This window comes from Elephantulus edwardii, unplaced genomic scaffold (assembly GCF_000299155.1).
Source record: "Elephantulus edwardii isolate Elephantulus edwardi_28Jun2011 unplaced genomic scaffold, EleEdw1.0 scaffold00178, whole genome shotgun sequence".
In the NCBI taxonomy this organism is placed as follows: Eukaryota; Metazoa; Chordata; class Mammalia; order Macroscelidea; family Macroscelididae; genus Elephantulus; species Elephantulus edwardii.
Window position 1 is genome coordinate 3,578,584 of NW_006399928.1, and position 17,339 is coordinate 3,595,922.

The following is a 17,339-nucleotide window of genomic DNA, read 5'->3' on the forward strand; positions in this document are numbered from 1 at the left end:
AGTTCTAGGAGGAAGAAAGACCAGTAAAAGGAAGTACTCTTCTCTCTGCTCTTTTGTTGAAACTGCTTGTTTTCACATGACCTGCCTTGGTAGTTACTCAAGATTACTATTGCTGATCCTCATTTTACTGTAGGTAAAAGTCAAAAGTGTTATTCCAGAGTTATATTTGGAGCCAGGCCCTCCTCAGCCCCCTTGCCTTCAGGTTTTGGGTCATAGTTCCAAGGCTACCCAAGAGGGCCAAGTGGTTTACTATAATGGAGGCTTCTGATCAGCTATGTGGCTAGGTGGGTGGTATAGGATGATTTAACAATTTAAGGATAAAGTCCTGGACATAGTTGCACTATATCATAGGCAAGTGGCAAGTGTGCTGGTAAAACCAAGAACACCAATCAGTGTACAAGTTATAAAGAATACAAAAAATCCTTCTGAGATTCTCAATGCCCTCAGTCATATGAGACTTAAAAGTTAACAGTTGGGGGAAAAAAGTTAACAGTTGGATATACAAGGAGTAGAATTCCATAACAGGGTAAAGGCGCATATTACTAACACTTTCTTCTGACCTGTTCTATACTGATAAATAGTTAAGAATAGATGCTTAGCTAGGATAAGGGGCATTCATTCAGAGGAACTTGGGGAGTGGGGAGGTACTAGAGAAGTAAACTACATAGACAAATATAAGACACAAAGCTGGGTCTGGAGGGGAGAGACTAAAATGGTCAGACAGCTGGCATATAGAAGTTGGAAGGGTGACATTCCAGCAGAAGCAGCAAAAAGGAACAGCATTGACCTTTGGGAAAGTGACAAGAGGGCAAAATGATTGCTGCTTGGGTGGGTCTGGCTATTGGAGAGGAAAGATGTTGAGTTGGATAGAGGCATGTCTTTGTAAAGTATGACTGGAGCTCCTCCAGGCCATGCCTGTTTCTCTTTGTTCCAAGGGGAGCAAACTTGACACTTTGCAGGTCAAATTTACACTAACAGCCTTGGAAGATCACCTGTTTGGTAGCTGCTTATTTGAAGCATCTAGTGAGAGGGAATTCACCCAAGTGGAGTACGCTTGATTATGGGGGAACTGGGCCATATACCAGGACTTGTGCCATTTCTGGCACAAAAGGAGTTAATGGCAGCGACCGCGCCCCCCTGTGTTCGGGCACGCGCAGCAGCTCGGGCTTCCTCTTGATGCGCGGGCACAGCAGCCAGGCGGGCCAGGCCGAAGAAGAGCAGATCTCCGGGATTCGGAGGAGCCCTTGGCCTGGAGGCTATATGGGTGGTCCATGGCTCGGTTCAGTCACCCGAAACAGCAGCTGCCAGGGGAACAGGTGAGACCACCTGCCCCAGTCTTTCATCTTCTAGATGCCTGCACCTTGCCTCCATCCTATTTCCTCCCATTCCAGGACTCCTCCACTCCTCAGCCAGTGCCCCCTATCCCTCTCAACCCCAAATTCTCCAGTAGCACTTTAACCTCTTGCCAATCCTTCCCTACTTTGTTTCCTTCCTTTCCCTAATCTACCTAAATCCTATATTATTCTCCTCCCACCCTTGGTCTTATTTTTTAAAGCAAGTCAACATACTCATGAAAAATACCCTTACTGAAGGCCCCTGGCCCTATTCTTGAACCTGACTATTGCACATTATCAGTTTCCCCCTCCCCCGCCGTGCAGCTCCATCTCCTTCCATCATAGCATCTCAAATCTGTCCCTCAATTTCTGCAGCTACACCCCCCCCCCTCAGCCCCAGGGCTTTCTATTCTCTCCATTCCAGTGCAGCTCCATCAATTCAGAACCACTCATAGCCCCCAGTACCAGTACCGCAGTTCTCAATACCATTCCATTTCTGTACAATGTCTCTTGGCCAATACCATTCCAGCCCCAAAAGTAGCCACAGATGCCATTCTCAACCCCAGCAATGCCACCTCCCCTTGTCTTCCCCCACTAGCAAGTTTCACCAGAATGGGGATCAGACGGTGGTTCCCAGGGTACAGAGGGCGGTTGGTGGTCGGTTTTTCTGCGTTCACCTGGGAGGGGCTGCAGAGAATTGACTGGAGCAGGGGCAACATTTGGCACCGGAAGGGTTACTGGAGAGGGAGGCATCTAGAAAGGGTTAAGTGAATGCTTGAAGTGAAGGCTGCACTGTCAGGGTTAAGGGGGGGAAGAGGGTTGCTGGCTGGGAAGCCGTGTGAATGAGCGGTCTGTGCCCCTGAGTTGCCATGGAGATGGTGAATGGGGGGATTGTGTGAACTCAGCTGCGGACTATCCCTCAACACACGAGCGCGCACTGCAAGTTCGCGCACTCGTGCACTCACTCTCTTGCCCCACCTTCCTACTCCTATCCCTTACTTTCTCCAACCTTAAATTTATTCTAGGCAATTCCTGGGACCTTCCCCCTCTATTTTGCTCCTAATTTCCTCTAAGCCTCCACCCCTTTAGTCCCTTCAACACTTCCTCCCCACTTCCCCTCCCTCCCTCTCTTCCTCAGCCTCCTTCTTTTCCTCTTGGTTGCCCTCCCCCATCCCTTCAGCCAGTTCTTAAAGGAGCAAGCCAAGCCAACAATCTTAGAAGGCGGGAGAAATGGAGGAAAACTAAATGTGCACGCGCCTGCGTGCGTACATGCGTGCAGGCGTGCGTGAGTGCGTGTGTCTGTGTGCACTCCAGTGTCCATGTGGAAGACTTTGTGCCTGTGTGTTGACTGCCACTGTGTGTCAGAAAACCCATACATCTGAGCTTTTTGTTATTTGTTTCTACACCTATGTATTATATGCTACATGTGTCTCTCGATATTTACCTGTTCAAGTGTGTGTGATTATATGTCAGTTAAATCTCTGTGTGTGTCTCTGAAATTAATCTCTCGGAGTCACTGGCTCTGTGAGACTGCCTCCAAATGTAGGACTACATGAGGAGATCTCTGTGGGTGCTCCTTAAAGATAAGGATGGTGAAACATCATCTCACCTATTTGGGTCATGTTGTCAGGAAGGGGACAGTGCTTGGAAAAAAAAATCATCCTAGGAAAGGTCAGCAAAAGAGAGGAAAACCATCAATGAGATTGATTGACAGGGTGTAACAATGGGCTTGAGCATGACAGATATATGGCATGCAGGGTAGACTCATAGGGTCACTATGAGTGGTAGTAGACTTGACAGTACCTAGCAACTGTAGGTTTGAAATGTATGACTCTGAGTGACTATCACAGTGTTTGTGATCCTGGCTTTGTCTCATACTCATTTTTTTAATCTTTATGAGTTTATTTCAATAAATCTGAGTTCCCTAAACATTAGCTATGGGCTTTTAGATATCCCTTGAGAGCTCAGTGTTGAGCTCTATCAGCAATGCCTACGATGAATGGTGATAGCCAACAGATAGGACTGAGGCTTTAGGATTTAGTAGTAATGAGACCTAAGTAATGCACACAAAGGGAATAAAAAATTCTGGGGACTCTGACAAATGGTTGCAGCTGACCCTAATGAGTTCCACTGGCAGTAAAGTTGAAATTGGAGACTGTGGACTTAACAGTGGTTTTCCCAACCATGGCCAGGAATATAGAATGGTTCAAACTTGCAGTGGAGACTGGCTGAGTCTCTGGAACGTGGGGTACATGGAACCTGACTGTAAGAGAAGAGTTCAAGCCCAGTAAGTCCCAAATATCTGCTCTGTAGCCTTTGCTGACACTTTTGGATGACTCATACTTCCCTCTTTCCACAGGACTGTCTGACCCTAAGGGAGTCCCTTTTCTGAAGCTTTGGTGCTTGGACGACCAGCTTGCTACATTGCTGGGGACCTATTGGTGTCCCTTAAGAGCTTAATTTTGAGATTCCAGTTAGTGTGGCCATGAAAAGGCTGTCTATTGGGCTGGTGCTATGACCCTGGAGTCTGCCTCTCTTGCCAGTCCCTCTGCCCAGAACATGTGGCTACAGTTTGGCTCACCCTTCCTCTCCCTGAGCCCCAAATCCACAGTTGGTCAGAGCCTGTGCCTCACCCTGTGGTTCTTCAGTTTGGTGCTGAGGGCCAGTACCCAGGCCTCAGCACCAACAGTCAATACCCACTTTGGGAAGCTGAGGGGTGCCCGGGTACCCTTGCCCAATGAGATACTGGGTCCTGTGGACCAATACCTAGGGGTGCCCTATGCAGCTCCCCCTATTGGTGAGAAACGATTTCTGCCCCCAGAACCACCCCCATCCTGGTCTGGCATCCGGAACGCCACACACTTCCCCCCAGTGTGCCCCCAGAACATCCACACAGCTGTGCCTGAAGTCATGCTGCCAGTCTGGTTCACTGCCAACTTGGATATCGTCGCAACTTACATCCAGGAACCCAATGAAGATTGCCTCTATCTAAATGTCTATGTGCCCACAGAGGATGGTGAGTGCTATAGCTAGGCACTGTGACCTTCCTGCCTCCCACCTACGCTTTGTGTTTTTGGCTTTGCATGTGGTTGTGTGCCCTGCAGCATGCATCTGTGAAAATGCTTCTAACCATTACTCTGCTTGGCTTCCCCTTCCCCCCTTCCTGTTCTTTCCTCTCCCAGCACTGTCCAAGCTCCCATGTGTGACACTGTTATCAGGAAAAGTCTAGCCAGGTTTGAGAGCTTTGATAGGTCTAGTTCCAGAGTTCTGGATGGGTGGAGGGTTCTCCGGAGGAATATGGGTCACTGCTGGCAACTGCCTGCAGGAGAATGCTGCCTCCACCAGGCCCCCCTGTTTTCATTCCACTTGCTTTGAAAAGTAGTAGGTATATATGGTCAAGGGAGCTGGAAAGGTGGAGGGGGCAAGCCTGGTGGGCAACACTTAAATGCCTCCTCTTCTACTAGTTGATGCTCCTCCCACAGGGGTTATACACTAAGGTAAGTGACAGAAACAAGGAGATGGTGGGTCAGGCTCTCTGCTATGTGCCCATCTGCAGAGCAGCTTTTGGGACTTGAGGGTGGGGGAATGCATGCCCCTGGGCAGAGGCCTCCTGTTATTTTTTAGTTTTTTATTCATTTTACAGTAAAGCGGATTTCCAAGGAATGCGCCCGAAAGCCCAACAAGAAAATATGTAGGAAAGGAGGTAGGTAGCGAGCCGGAGGGGAGGGAGAGAGAGAGAAAGGGAGGGCTGCTTGCCCACTTACCCTTGGCCCTGAGGACCCAGCCTTCCTTCAAGTAACTCAGGTTGCCACCATCCCCGCACCCACCCACCCCCTCCAGGAGTGGAGTGTGGAAGTGGGGAGGTTGGTGAGCAGACATAAGGACTCTAGCTGCATTGGGGGGGGGGGGATTTGGTGGCTTAAGGCAGACTCAGAGCAGAAACAGTAGCCCAGTCTTCTCAGCTCCAAATTTCACCCTAAGGCATTTGTCAGAGTCAGGGGCTCTCTCTGTGACACTATAGGAGAAATTCCAGGCAGCCGGAAGTGATCCAGAGGGTCCTCCTTTTCTGAGTGAGTTGAGCCATAAGATCATTCCTCCTGTATTTTTCCCCCCTCAGGGTTGAAAGTCTAATAAACTCAACTCTTTTACTCTGAAGCTTAGACAAAATATGTATGCACAGACTTAGTAACTCCTACCACCACTCCCACCATTTTTATGTCCAGAGATAGCTGAAAAATGCAGATTGCTTTGCTGGCATAAAATGGGGAGGTCCCTGGAAACTATATATTATAAAAGAGGTGCAAGATACTGAGTTGTAATTTTACCTTCTTGCTAAGAGGAATTTGTTCCCCTAGGTAATGTTTTTTCATTTTCTATAAAGTACTTTTGTATTTCATAAAATCTTACCCATGCTTATGGAAACATGGCAGTAATCATTATTTGTATTTGGTTTATGCCATTGAGTCAAAACCAACTCATAGCTAATCCTCCAGCTGATTTTCAGACTGCAAATCAAACAGGAGGAGATTGTCTGTCCTTCTCTCACCAAGCAACTAGTGGACCGAGCAACTGTGTGCTTTTGGGTCAGCAGCACAACTCCTTACCAGTAAACCATTAGAACTCCCGATCCCTATTTTATAGCTCAGGGAATGGGCATAGGAGAGTGACTCAAGGCCATGTTGCTGTTCTTTGGCAGAGCTGCCTTTGGAACCTGGATCTTTCGACCCTCAGGGCAGTATTCTTTCTGCTGCAGTACAAAGAGGCTAATCATTCCCACCTCCCCAATTTAAAAAAAAAATGGTGACTTGTATATAAGTTAGAAAGTACTAAAGTACAAGTAGAAAAATCACAGCCTGATCCCTACAGCCCTTTGACAAGCATGAAGTTTGTTTTCTTTTGATATCCTAGGTAAAGTTTTCTCAGAGTAGGGGTTGGCAGAGACTGGATGGACCCCTGAGATACAGTGTTACCCAGACCTACTGCATAAGACTCTTTCAGGGCAGTCCTAGAGGCTGCATATTGAGCAGATTCCCTCAGTGATTTGAGTAAGACCTGCCACCCTGGGATTTTGTCCCATCTCCACATCCAGTCTAGGACTTCACACACAGTAGGCAGCTAGTAAATAATTTTTGTTCCGATGAAGAAGCATTGCGGTGCTGCAGAAAGAATACAGATCTGGGAACCATAAAGCTTCCCTGAGCCCCAGCTCTGCTTCTAACTCATGGCAAGACCTTAGACAAGTTGTTTCCATTAAGAAGGTAGCAGGAAACTCTTTTAGTCTGGGCATGCATTAGATTATAAATGAATTCAGGAAAAGGATCTCTAAAATCTACTTCTTTGAGTTATGTGGTATAGGGGGAAGGGAAAGGTGATATTAACATTAACAAGTTCTTGAAAAGAATGATCTACCCAGGCTTCCAATGAACTCCACTGCTGTGAAGTTGATTCCAATTCATGGTGATTTTACATCTTATCTCTGAGGCTGTAAATATTTATGAGAAGAGACTGCCTCATCTTTCTCCCACTGAACAGTTGGTACTTTCAAACTGTCAACCTTTAGGATAGCAGCCCAACAAGTAAAGCACTAGGCCACCAGGGCTTCTTATTAAGAGCCTAGAGTAGTACAGTTTTACCCCGAGAATTTGGCTAAAGAGCTTAACCAATTAGAAATCCCTACCCAAATACAACCATTTACCAATTATGATTGTTGACTATGGGCAAGACCATGTGCTGTGTGCTATTGGGATATGGAAGGATAGGAGATAAAGATTTAGAAATGACTATTCCATGCCATAGTGTCGAGGACTCTCCTTCATAGGGTTGTTATGAGTCACCTGCAACTCAGTGGCATTTAACAACAACAACAACAACATGCCATGCCATTGAGTCAGCTTTCACTCATAGTGACAAAGTAGAATTGCCCTAGGGTTTTCTAGGCTGTAATCTTTTGGGGAGAAGAATGGTAGTTTTTCTTAGGCTGAATCACTGGGTGGATTAAAACCATCAACCTTTTAGTTAATAGCCAAGCACATTGCACCAGCAAGGCTCATAGGCTGGCATTAAAACCCAGCTGCTTTCTTTAAACCCCACAGGCCAAAATGAAGAGTGGGTTCCAGACAATGATGAGGAAGGCATTTGGTCATCTAGCCAGTTTTTTACTTCCCTATCCAGGGCTTGTTGATCATTTGGGACAAAGCTGCAAAGCTTGCATCTAGGTGAAGACTGATACTCATACTGTCTTGAGTTTAGAGGTTAGGATTGTGGCATACATACCTCAGCCAGGGCTGGCTTGGTCCTGCACCAGCTTAATGCCTGTAGGTGGTGATCAAGTTGGTCTGCGTGAAAGGTGTAGGCAGTAAAGAGCAAATACTAAGCAAATACTAAGACGGAGGAGTAACAATTGCCTTTTTCTTCTTTTTTTATTATTAATGATTTTTTAATGCAACAAATATTTTTACAGAATATTCTTTCCATTTAATTTCCCCCATTCATTCATTGTTGCATATTTTCCTCCCAGCCCACCCCTCCCCCAGTTTGTTTTTCTCTTTGAAAAGAAAAAAAAATTTCTTTCATTGTGATACAATCCCCTCCCAAGTCAACAGTCCACTTTACTATGCATTTCTTTTTCTGTCATCTTGTCATGAAAATAATACCTAATCCTATATTCCTTTTAAACAGTTCTCTCCCTCATCTGTTTCACTGCAGTATACTTTATTTATACCCTCTTTTCTTAGGTTCCCCTCAACCCCAATGTCAGACCCGCTTTACAACAGTGGCACTATGCAGTATTTGTCCTTTTGTGACTGAGATATTTCACTCAGCATAATGTCCTCCAGGGTCACACATTTTGCATAAAAATTGCCTTTGTGAAGGAGACTGGGGAAATGAGTGACCAAGGGATACTCCCAGAGTGGGCAAAAGGGTCACATAATAAAAGTCAAGGCTGATGGGAAGTTAAGGATTTCCTAATGAAGGTCTACCTTACTATCCCTGTCTCCCATTAGGCTGAAGTGAATTCATGTTTAGGGATGGGACAGTTTTTCTTTCAGTATGGGGGCTGTCCACTGTAGGTGATGAGGCCCTGTGTCTCACAGGATTTCTGAGGACAGTGCACTGACTCATGATATGCAGACAGTAAACACCACATGAAGTTCTGGAAGTCAGAAGCTTAATTCTACCTCTAGGGCTGGGCTCTGGCCGTAGTTGAAAAGCCATTATGTGGTGTGAGGGAGAATCCCAATCTTAATTCATAGCTGTAAGGAAATTCAGAGTTTGGACCAATTAAGACAAATTACTCTCTTCAGTCTGAGAGTAGCTGATAACAGAGGATAAGCTCTGAGGTGCTGGCAGAATTACCTGTTTCTACATACTGACCAACATCCAAGTAGGAGGTCCTCTTTCTCCACAACTGTCCTCAGCTCCAAGATGTATTTGTAGTCTCCTTCACTCACTTACTCACTGCTGTTGGCTTAGTTCTGACTCATAGTGACTCTCCATTGGGGTTTCAGAGGCTGTAAATCACACTGAGAGGAGAGAGACTGCTCATCTTTCTCCTACAGAGCTGGTGGATTCAAACCTTTTGAAACCCCATAGCCTTTGGGCTTGCTTGGCAGCACAACTTGCTGTAGACTAAGACACCAGAGCTTTCTGATTACCCTGCAAGGCAGTTTCTTTAGAAAAGGAAAAAGAATTGGTGCTAACTTGCTCCTAGATCCTAAATGTCTTCTCTCCTCTGGTCTCTTATTTCCTCTCTTATTCTTGCCTCTTCTCCATGTTCCACTTCTTTTCTCATATCCTTCCCTTTTTTCCACCCCCCACTAACACCAGGTGGCATGGTGCAGTGGAAAGATCTTAAGCTTTTGAGTCAAGCAGACCAAGGTTTGAGTCCCACTTCTAGTACTTCCTAGCTATACAATCTTGAACAAGTCACTTTTCTTCTCTGAACCTCAGTTTCCCTATCAATGAAATAGGAATAAGGACAATACCTACCCCATAGGGCTGTAAGAATAAAACAATATGATATAAATAGAGCATCTAGCACATGGTAAATATTCAATACCTGATAGGAGCTATTACTATTATTCTTATCACTTTGTTTCTCTCTTGTTGTCCTCTTCTCCTTTCCCTCTTTCTTCTTTCCCTCTGTCCCTCTCTGGCTCTCCCTACTTCTCAGAGCAATGCTTGCTGCCCTCAAGCCTGTTTCCTGAAAGCAGGAACTTCATTTGTCATTAACCAGAGCTGAGGGCTCCAGTGAGGAGGATCAGAGGGAAAACTGCATCTCCCATCTTCTCCTGTGAGAATCAGGGTCAGCTGAGGCCCATCTGGAACCTGCTCACTAGGCCTAAGTAGTGAGTTTAAAGCTAAGGTCCCTGGTACCTAACTCTGCACACACTGGCAATGACATTTTTCACCCTCAACACTATCCCTGTCTATCTAGCTCAGACTGCCTGTGTATACACACAGCCCCTTCCATTCAAAAGAAATCCTTTCCTTGAATAAGTCTATATTGCTGTGGCCTGGCCTGGTTCCTGCTACTTCTTTTCTAGCTGGAAATGCTTGGGGAGTGCCATAGTTGAGATAGGTTGTTGAGAACAGGGAAGAGGGACATCAAGGTGCAGGAGGCTACCATATCATGGGCATGCCACACCATCATCCTGATGAAGGTCTGGGCCTCAGCACACCCATTCTCTCAGTTCTTGCCATCCCTCCTGCCTGTTCTGGGCCCAGGCCAAGAACTGGCTTGCTGGGCCACACTGCAGTCATCCTGTTTTTGAATTCTCTCTCTGTTTTGTTCTCTGTTCTGTGCTGTTATGTCTCCCCGTGTCTGGTCCCCAGGATCCGGCGCTAAGAAACAGGGCGAGGACTTAGCGGATAATGACGGGGATGAAGATGAAGGTATTTGCGGGATGCAGGGCGTGGTGGCTGGTGCATGGCACAAAGCCCCTCCCTCTCTTGATGGGGAGAAGCCCCATCTGTCTGTCTGTCTGTCCTATGGTGTTTCTTTTCCTGTACAAGGCCATTGGTCTGTTCATCCATCTTTGGCCAGGTTGGCCACTGGAAGTTCTAGATGATTAACAGTACTGACTGGAGCAGGGGGACTACAAGCAAAGCCATGGAGAAGATGGCCTTCTCACCCTAATTCCCTACCCCTGTCCTCAGTTTTATAAAAGTAAACACAGCTTCCTCTCCCACCTTTCATGAGCCCCTACCCCTATGAGCAGCAGGGAGAGAAAGAAGGCTGAGTGAGGGGAGGGCAAGTAGAGGCACAAAGGAAATTGAGTGGTGAGGACATCCCTGTGTTTCATCAAGAGAGACACCTATGCTTCATTGGGAAATGGCTCCTGGAAGAGTGGTTCAATGGAGTTCAGTAGGAAGTTAAACTGAGTAAGACAGTGGCAACCAAAGGGTCTAGAGAATAGCACTACCTAGAACCTCCGTAGTCTTATCCCAGAGAGAGATGATTTCAGGGTAAAGAACTGTTAACAGATTGAGAACAGGACCAGAAAGGCTGTAGGCTAAATGTCAGGCTGAGGTCAGGGTCCCACAGCTTAGTCAGTAGATAGTATAAGGTCCCTAGTGTTCACTGGGCCATCCTTCCTTGTTGTTGTTATTGTTATGTGCCATCAAGTCGCTTGCGACTCATAGTGACCCTATGTACAACAGCCCTAAACTCTGCTCTGTCCTGTGCCAATCGCAACTGTCTCCGATACACCCATCCCGATTACCCCAGTCACTGAATCAATCCACCTCATAGAGGGCCTTCCCCTCCTGCACTGTCCCTCCACCCTCCCAAGCATAATGTCCCTCTCCAAGGACCTGTCTCTCCTTACAACATGTCCAAAGTATGTCAGACGAAGCCTCAGAATCCTTGCCTCCAAGGAGCAGCCTGGTTTAACCCTTTTCAGGATGAATCTGCAGTCCTTCCTTCTTAGAAAAACATATTCTGTGTGTTCTTCAGCAGAAAATAAATATTCCCTTCTACCTCCATGCCTTGTCCTGCCCCTTTGCCACTGGAAGTGCCGGGTAGTTCAGGTGGGCTCACTGGTGAATAGTAGCTAATGTGACTGATCTAGTTCACAAAATGAAAAGTTACTAGCAGAGGTGATCAAACCAGGAGCCTTCTCTTGACTTTCCGCCCCAGCCCCATAGTCATGCTACTTGTACTTGATGGTCCCTTGTCTCCTGTAGGGAGGCTGTTTCTTTTATGTTAATGTTAACTGAGGACAGATTCTTTTCTTTTTAGTTCTTCCCCTTTCCTCATCCGCATCCTCATTGTTTCTGGCTAAGGCTGCCTAGTGCCCAAGAAGAATGGAATACATGACTGAGAAACCATGTCAGCAAGTTTCCATCTACCCCATATCTGCCATTCCCTCCCATTTCTCCATATCTTTTCTTGTTCCCTCCTTGTGCCATCCCTTATTCTCATCCCTCTCGTCTCTGTCTGCACTCGGGGTCCAGCTGCTGCCAATGACTATATTTCCATGTAACTGGTATAGTCTTTGGGATTTCAGGGCTCCCCAGTCCTTGCTCTCAAAAGCCATGTCAGGTCCCAGGACTCCTGGATGCCCAGGGCAGGGACTCAGTCTAGCTAAGGCACCAGCCCGTCCTTTTCCTGTTTCCTCCCATCTTCAGGGCCTGGCTCCCCCAAGCATAGCCATATCAGACATGCCTGGCTGCCTTCAGCTGGGAGTCACTTGAAACCAGTCTTTAAAAACATCACTGAACACTCAGCAGCTGTGAGGTCCAGGATATCCTTGAACTTCATTACCCCCACCCCCTTGTCTCCTCCCTATAAAACTTCTTTATCAAATGGATTTCCCTCTTCCCCCAAAATTACATCACTGAAGTTCAGCTATCTCTGATGCTTGAGCTCCAGGCTAAGCAAGTTCATCAGTCCTGCCCTCAGGTATTGCAGTGGTATCCTGGCACCTGAGATAGCTTTGCTGCCTGCACTCCACCCCCAAGGATGGTGGAGGTGCAAGGGCATCCTACCCAGCCTATGTCTTACCTCTTCTCATTACAGACATTCGGGACAGTGGCGCTAAGCCCGTCATGGTCTACATCCATGGAGGTTCTTACATGGAAGGGACAGGCAACATGATTGATGGCAGTGTCCTCGCCAGTTATGGCAACGTCATCGTTATCACCCTCAACTATCGAGTTGGGGTGCTAGGTATGGTTCTCTGCAAGGTACTCTACAAGGGGAATGTTGTTGTATACCATAGAGTTGGAACCAACTCATAGCTGGCCCTCTGGTGATCTTTAGAGACAATAAATCACATAGGAGGAGATTGCCTATCTCTCTCCTGCAAAGGAACTGGTGGATTTGAGCTGGGGCCCCCTGAAATCCCAGGAAATCTCAGGATTTGAGTTGGCAGTGCAACTCCTAACCACTAATCCATCAAAGCTCCCTAAGAGGAATGGTAAGAAGTTACAAATAGATGACCTTGTTTCTCTAGCTGGTGTTACACTGGCAATGTATAGCTGTCTGATGACTCTTATCCAAGTGTTAGGAGCCTCCTCATGTCCTCAGGCCCTAATCTTGCAATGCTCAGACATCATTCTTTCAAGCTTCACATATTCACTTAGGTCTTAAGTCAAATCTCTGCTCCTAGATTTTTCTAGTCCATTAGTTTTCTAGTGTCCTGATCTCATTATTAGATGCCTATCCTTAAATTAATATGGATTGAAGCTCAACATCAAGAAAACAAATATTCTCGATGCTCTGCTGAAGGAGGAACAATCGCCTCCTGTACCAGTCAGATCCAATTTGACGGTACACACATAAAAAGAATAAATAAATAAAATAAATAAAGAAAGAAAGAAAACAAATATTCTCACCACTGGGCCAATTGGCAACATCGTGATAGATGGTGAAGAGACTGAGATTGCTAACAGCTTTAGTTTGCTTGGCTCCACAATCAACACTCTTGGTACCAGCAGCCAGAAAATTAAAAGACAAATTGCACTGGAAAAGTCTGCTGTCAGAGACCTCTCCAAAGTACTGAGGAGCAACAATGTGAGTCTGGAGACTGAAGTACGCCTGATACAGGTCATGGTTTTTGCAATTACTTGCTATGTGTCAGAAAGTTGGACTATGACTAGGGATGATAGAAGGAGAATTAATGCCTTTGAGCTGTGGATAAAAGTATTGAATATACTATGGACTGCTAGGAGAACAAACAAGTTATCCTAGAGAGGGTGAAACCAGGCTGCTCCTTGAAGGCAAGAATTCTGAAGCTCCAGTCCTTGGAGAGGGACATCAGGCTCAGGAGGGTGGAGGGAGAGTGCAAGAGAGGAAGACCCTTGATGAGAGGAATTGATTCAGTGACTGGGGTAATGAGAGTAGGTGTGTCAGAGACGATAAGATTGGCACAGGATAGAGTAGGGTTTAGGGCTGTTGTACATAAGGTTGCTGTGAGTTGCAGGTGACTCGATGGCACATAACAACGACAACATCCTTAAGTCCCTATACATCCTACATACACACAAATATTACTTCTAACCCACTGCTGTTAAGTCAATTTTGACTCATAGTGACCCTGTCTCTAATTGCCCTTGAGTTGGAACCAAGTAAAGCTGACCCTTCAATGAGTTTTCAGAGATTCACACAAGAGGAGATTGTCTATCTTTCTCCCAAGGAGCAGCTAGTGGATTCAAACTGCCTCCTTTTGGGTTGTCAGTGTCACTCCTTACCCATTGGGCCGCCAGAACTCAGTGACCTATGTTATTGTTTTATGAGTCAGAATCAACGAATAGCTGACCCTCCAGTGGGTTTTCCAAGGCTGTAAATCACACAAGAGAAGACTGTATATCTTTCTCTCTTGGAGAAACTGGTGGATTCAAATTGCATGCCATTGGGTAGTAGAGTAACTCCTTACCACTTGACCACCAGAGATCACTCAGTGACCTAGAGTAAAATTTCTCATTAAGGATTTCCAAGATCTTTACAAAATCTTTACAAAAGCAGACTGCCATACCTTTCTCTCAGAGAGCAGTTAGTGGGCTTAATCTGCCAACCTTTTGTTGAGCAGATAACCTCTGTGTGATTATGGCTCCTTCTAACCAATCTACAGACTCACATACTCTCACGTACCTTAACATATCACACATCCCAGTTACACAAATATTTCTCTTACTCATTCCTATAAGTACACACACACACTCCACATCTATAGATTCTTAACACACACACACACACACACACACACACACACACATACATTCTGTCACCACTCCACGTACACTAAACACACTCATCCCCCACACCTATGCACTGTACATTCATATTCCATATGTACAGATTTCTCTCACCCTCTGTATATATACATAATTGCCATATATACTTTCCCCATCACATCTCCACATCTCCACTCATACACATGATACATACCCATATTCACATTCCCCCCCCTCTCCCTCTCTCTCTTTCTCTCTCTCTCTCTCTCTCTCTATATATATATATATATATCCCTAAACAGACTTATACCCTGCACAACCATATCTACAATGTGTATAACCTATATATGCACACCTTATACATAAAAATTCCTTTCACCTATTGGGAAAGGAGTGCATCAGGAATGTGTCCTGTCTACATGCCTTTGAAATATATATGCAGAACAAATCATTTGGGAAGCTGGACTTTATGAGGAGGAATGTGGCATCAGAATTGGAGGAAGGACTCATCAACAACCTGCATTATGCTGGTGACACAACCTTGTTTGCCAAAATTGAGGAGGACCTGAAGTGTTTGCTGCAGAAGGTCAAGGACTGTAGTCTTTAATGTGGACTGAAGTTCAATATCAAGAAAGCAAAGATTCTCACCACTGGGCCAATTGGCAGCACTGTGACAAATGGTGAAGAGATTGAGGTTGTTAACAGTTTCAACTTGCTTGGTTCCACGCTCAACACTCTTGTCATCAGCAGTAAGGAAATAAAAAAAATTAATTGCATTCAGAAATTTTGCTGTCAGGGATCTCTCCAGAGTGCTAATAAGCAACAATGTCAGTCTAGAGACTAAGGTGTGCCTGATCCAGGCCATGGTCTTTGCAATTACTTGCTATGTGTCAGCTGGACAATGATTAGGGATTATAGAAGGAGAACTGATGCTTTTGAGTTGTGGTGCTGGAGAGAGTATTGAATATACCATGGACTGCTAAGAGAAAAGGTTCATCCTAGAGAGGATGAAACCAAGCTGATCCTTGGAGGTAAGGATTCTGAAGCTCTGTCTGATATATTTGGGCATATTGCAAGTAGAGACCAGTCCTTGGAGCAGGACATCATACTTGGAAGTGTAGAGGGACAGAGTAAGAGAGGAAGAACTTGGATGAGATGGATTGACTCAATGACTAGGATTATCAGGATGAGTGTGTTGGAAACTATGAGGTTGTCTGAGGATAGAGCAGGATTCAGAGTTGTTGTACATAGGGACACTATGAGTCTCAAGTGACGCGACAGCACATAGCAACAACAACAACAACATACTTCTTATGGCCATACCTTCATTTCCACATCTTTCAACCCCACACATACACAAATATTCCTCTCACATGTCCCAAACTATCACATCCCTCCTTCCACCTCTATACCTACATCTCACACTAAACTTATGTCTCCTCAACATATATACACATACCATACATCCCCTGCACATAAACCCATACACACACATTCATACTTTACACATATACACATTTTCCATCCCTCCCCCCAATTGTATGTTGTTATTGTGCTCCATTAAGTCAGTTCCAACTTAGAGTCATCCTGTGTACAGCAGAACAAAACACTAAGTCCTGAACTGTCCTCACAATCATTACTATGTTATACACAATCATGGATTAATACCTGCCATCTATATCCATAGAAAGACACATCTCTACACACTCCTGAACATCCCATATTTAGATACCCCATGTAGATACACATACACATTCTTTCTACCTTCTTCATGTATAGTCTCATGCTATTACTCACATACATCTAACCCTATAAACACCAGTATGCCCATACCCATAACCATACATACTTCGTCATTCACAGGCTGTTGGTGATTTAGACTACCCCTTTTTATCTTATACCTTCTTTGGAATTGAAGCCTTGAGGTAGACCAGCAAACTCTCAGAGAGGATAACCAAGCATAAAGAACATCCCTTTTAGATAAAGAACATCACCTAAGCTTAAAAGGATACCTTCAGCCCCATGTCCCTGTAGTGGCATTAAGAAGCTAACTTCCTGCCTTGAGAGTTTGTGTCCTCTGAGTTTCAGTGAGATCCTAGACTGTTAGATCTGTAGGCCTGAGGGTTGTACTAAATGTTAGATACGGTATACTTCTTGGCCTTTTTGGCTGTTAAGACCTTATTTTAATGTTTTGGTTGAGTGTATCGGGAGCTGTGGTGGCCTAGTCCATAGGGAATTACACTGCTAACCCAAGGCTAAACCTCTCTGGAGGTTCGACTCTACCAGCTGCTCTGCAGAAGAAAGAGAGGAAATATCCTTCTCCAGGATTTACAGCCTCAGAAACCCAGTGGAGACGCAGCTATGAGTTGGTTCCGACTCAATGGAAGGGAGAAAATCTGAGTCTCTGACAATAAAATAGGTGTCATAAAGGTATCTATAATCTGTATATAGCACAGTTGCTTAAAGAATAATGAATACATAATAAAAGATATACAAACATACATATGCAGTTGTTATGTGCTGTTGAGTTAGAACTGACTCATAGCTGATCCTCCAACTGATTTTCAGAGACAGGTAATCACACAGCATGAGATTGCTCATCATTATCCCACTGAGAAGCTGATGGATTAAAACTACGTGCATTTGGGTTGTTGTTGTTATGTGCCGTCGAGTCGCCTGCGAATCATAGCGACCCTATGTACAACAGCCCTAAACTCCGCTCTGTCCTGTGCAAATCGCACTGTCTCTGACACTCCCATCCCAATTATCCCAGTCACTGAATCAATCCAACTCATAGAGGGCCTTCCTCTCCTGCACTGTCCCTCC

General features: G+C 45.4%; 1 protein-coding gene across 5 annotated transcripts in view; it reads left to right on the forward strand.

The window, feature by feature from the left end:
- The first annotated feature begins 1,172 nt into the window (after positions 1-1,172).
- The window catches only part of NLGN3 (neuroligin 3), a 29,842-nt gene continuing 13,675 nt past the window's right edge, over positions 1,173-17,339 (forward strand). The window contains exons 1-5 of one of the 5 annotated variants that reach the window (XM_006895970.1): positions 1,173-1,316; positions 3,694-4,350; positions 4,978-5,037; positions 10,170-10,229; positions 12,358-12,507. In XM_006895970.1, the coding sequence (XP_006896032.1) occupies positions 3,849-4,350; positions 4,978-5,037; positions 10,170-10,229; positions 12,358-12,507 (772 nt within the window). In that variant the 5' untranslated portion in view covers positions 1,173-1,316; positions 3,694-3,848. Of the gene's footprint in view, positions 1,317-3,693; positions 4,351-4,977; positions 5,038-10,169; positions 10,230-12,357; positions 12,508-17,339 lie in introns of those variants that run through there. The other 4 variants (XM_006895971.1, XM_006895973.1, XM_006895974.1 and 1 more) reach the window with 4 other exon arrangements.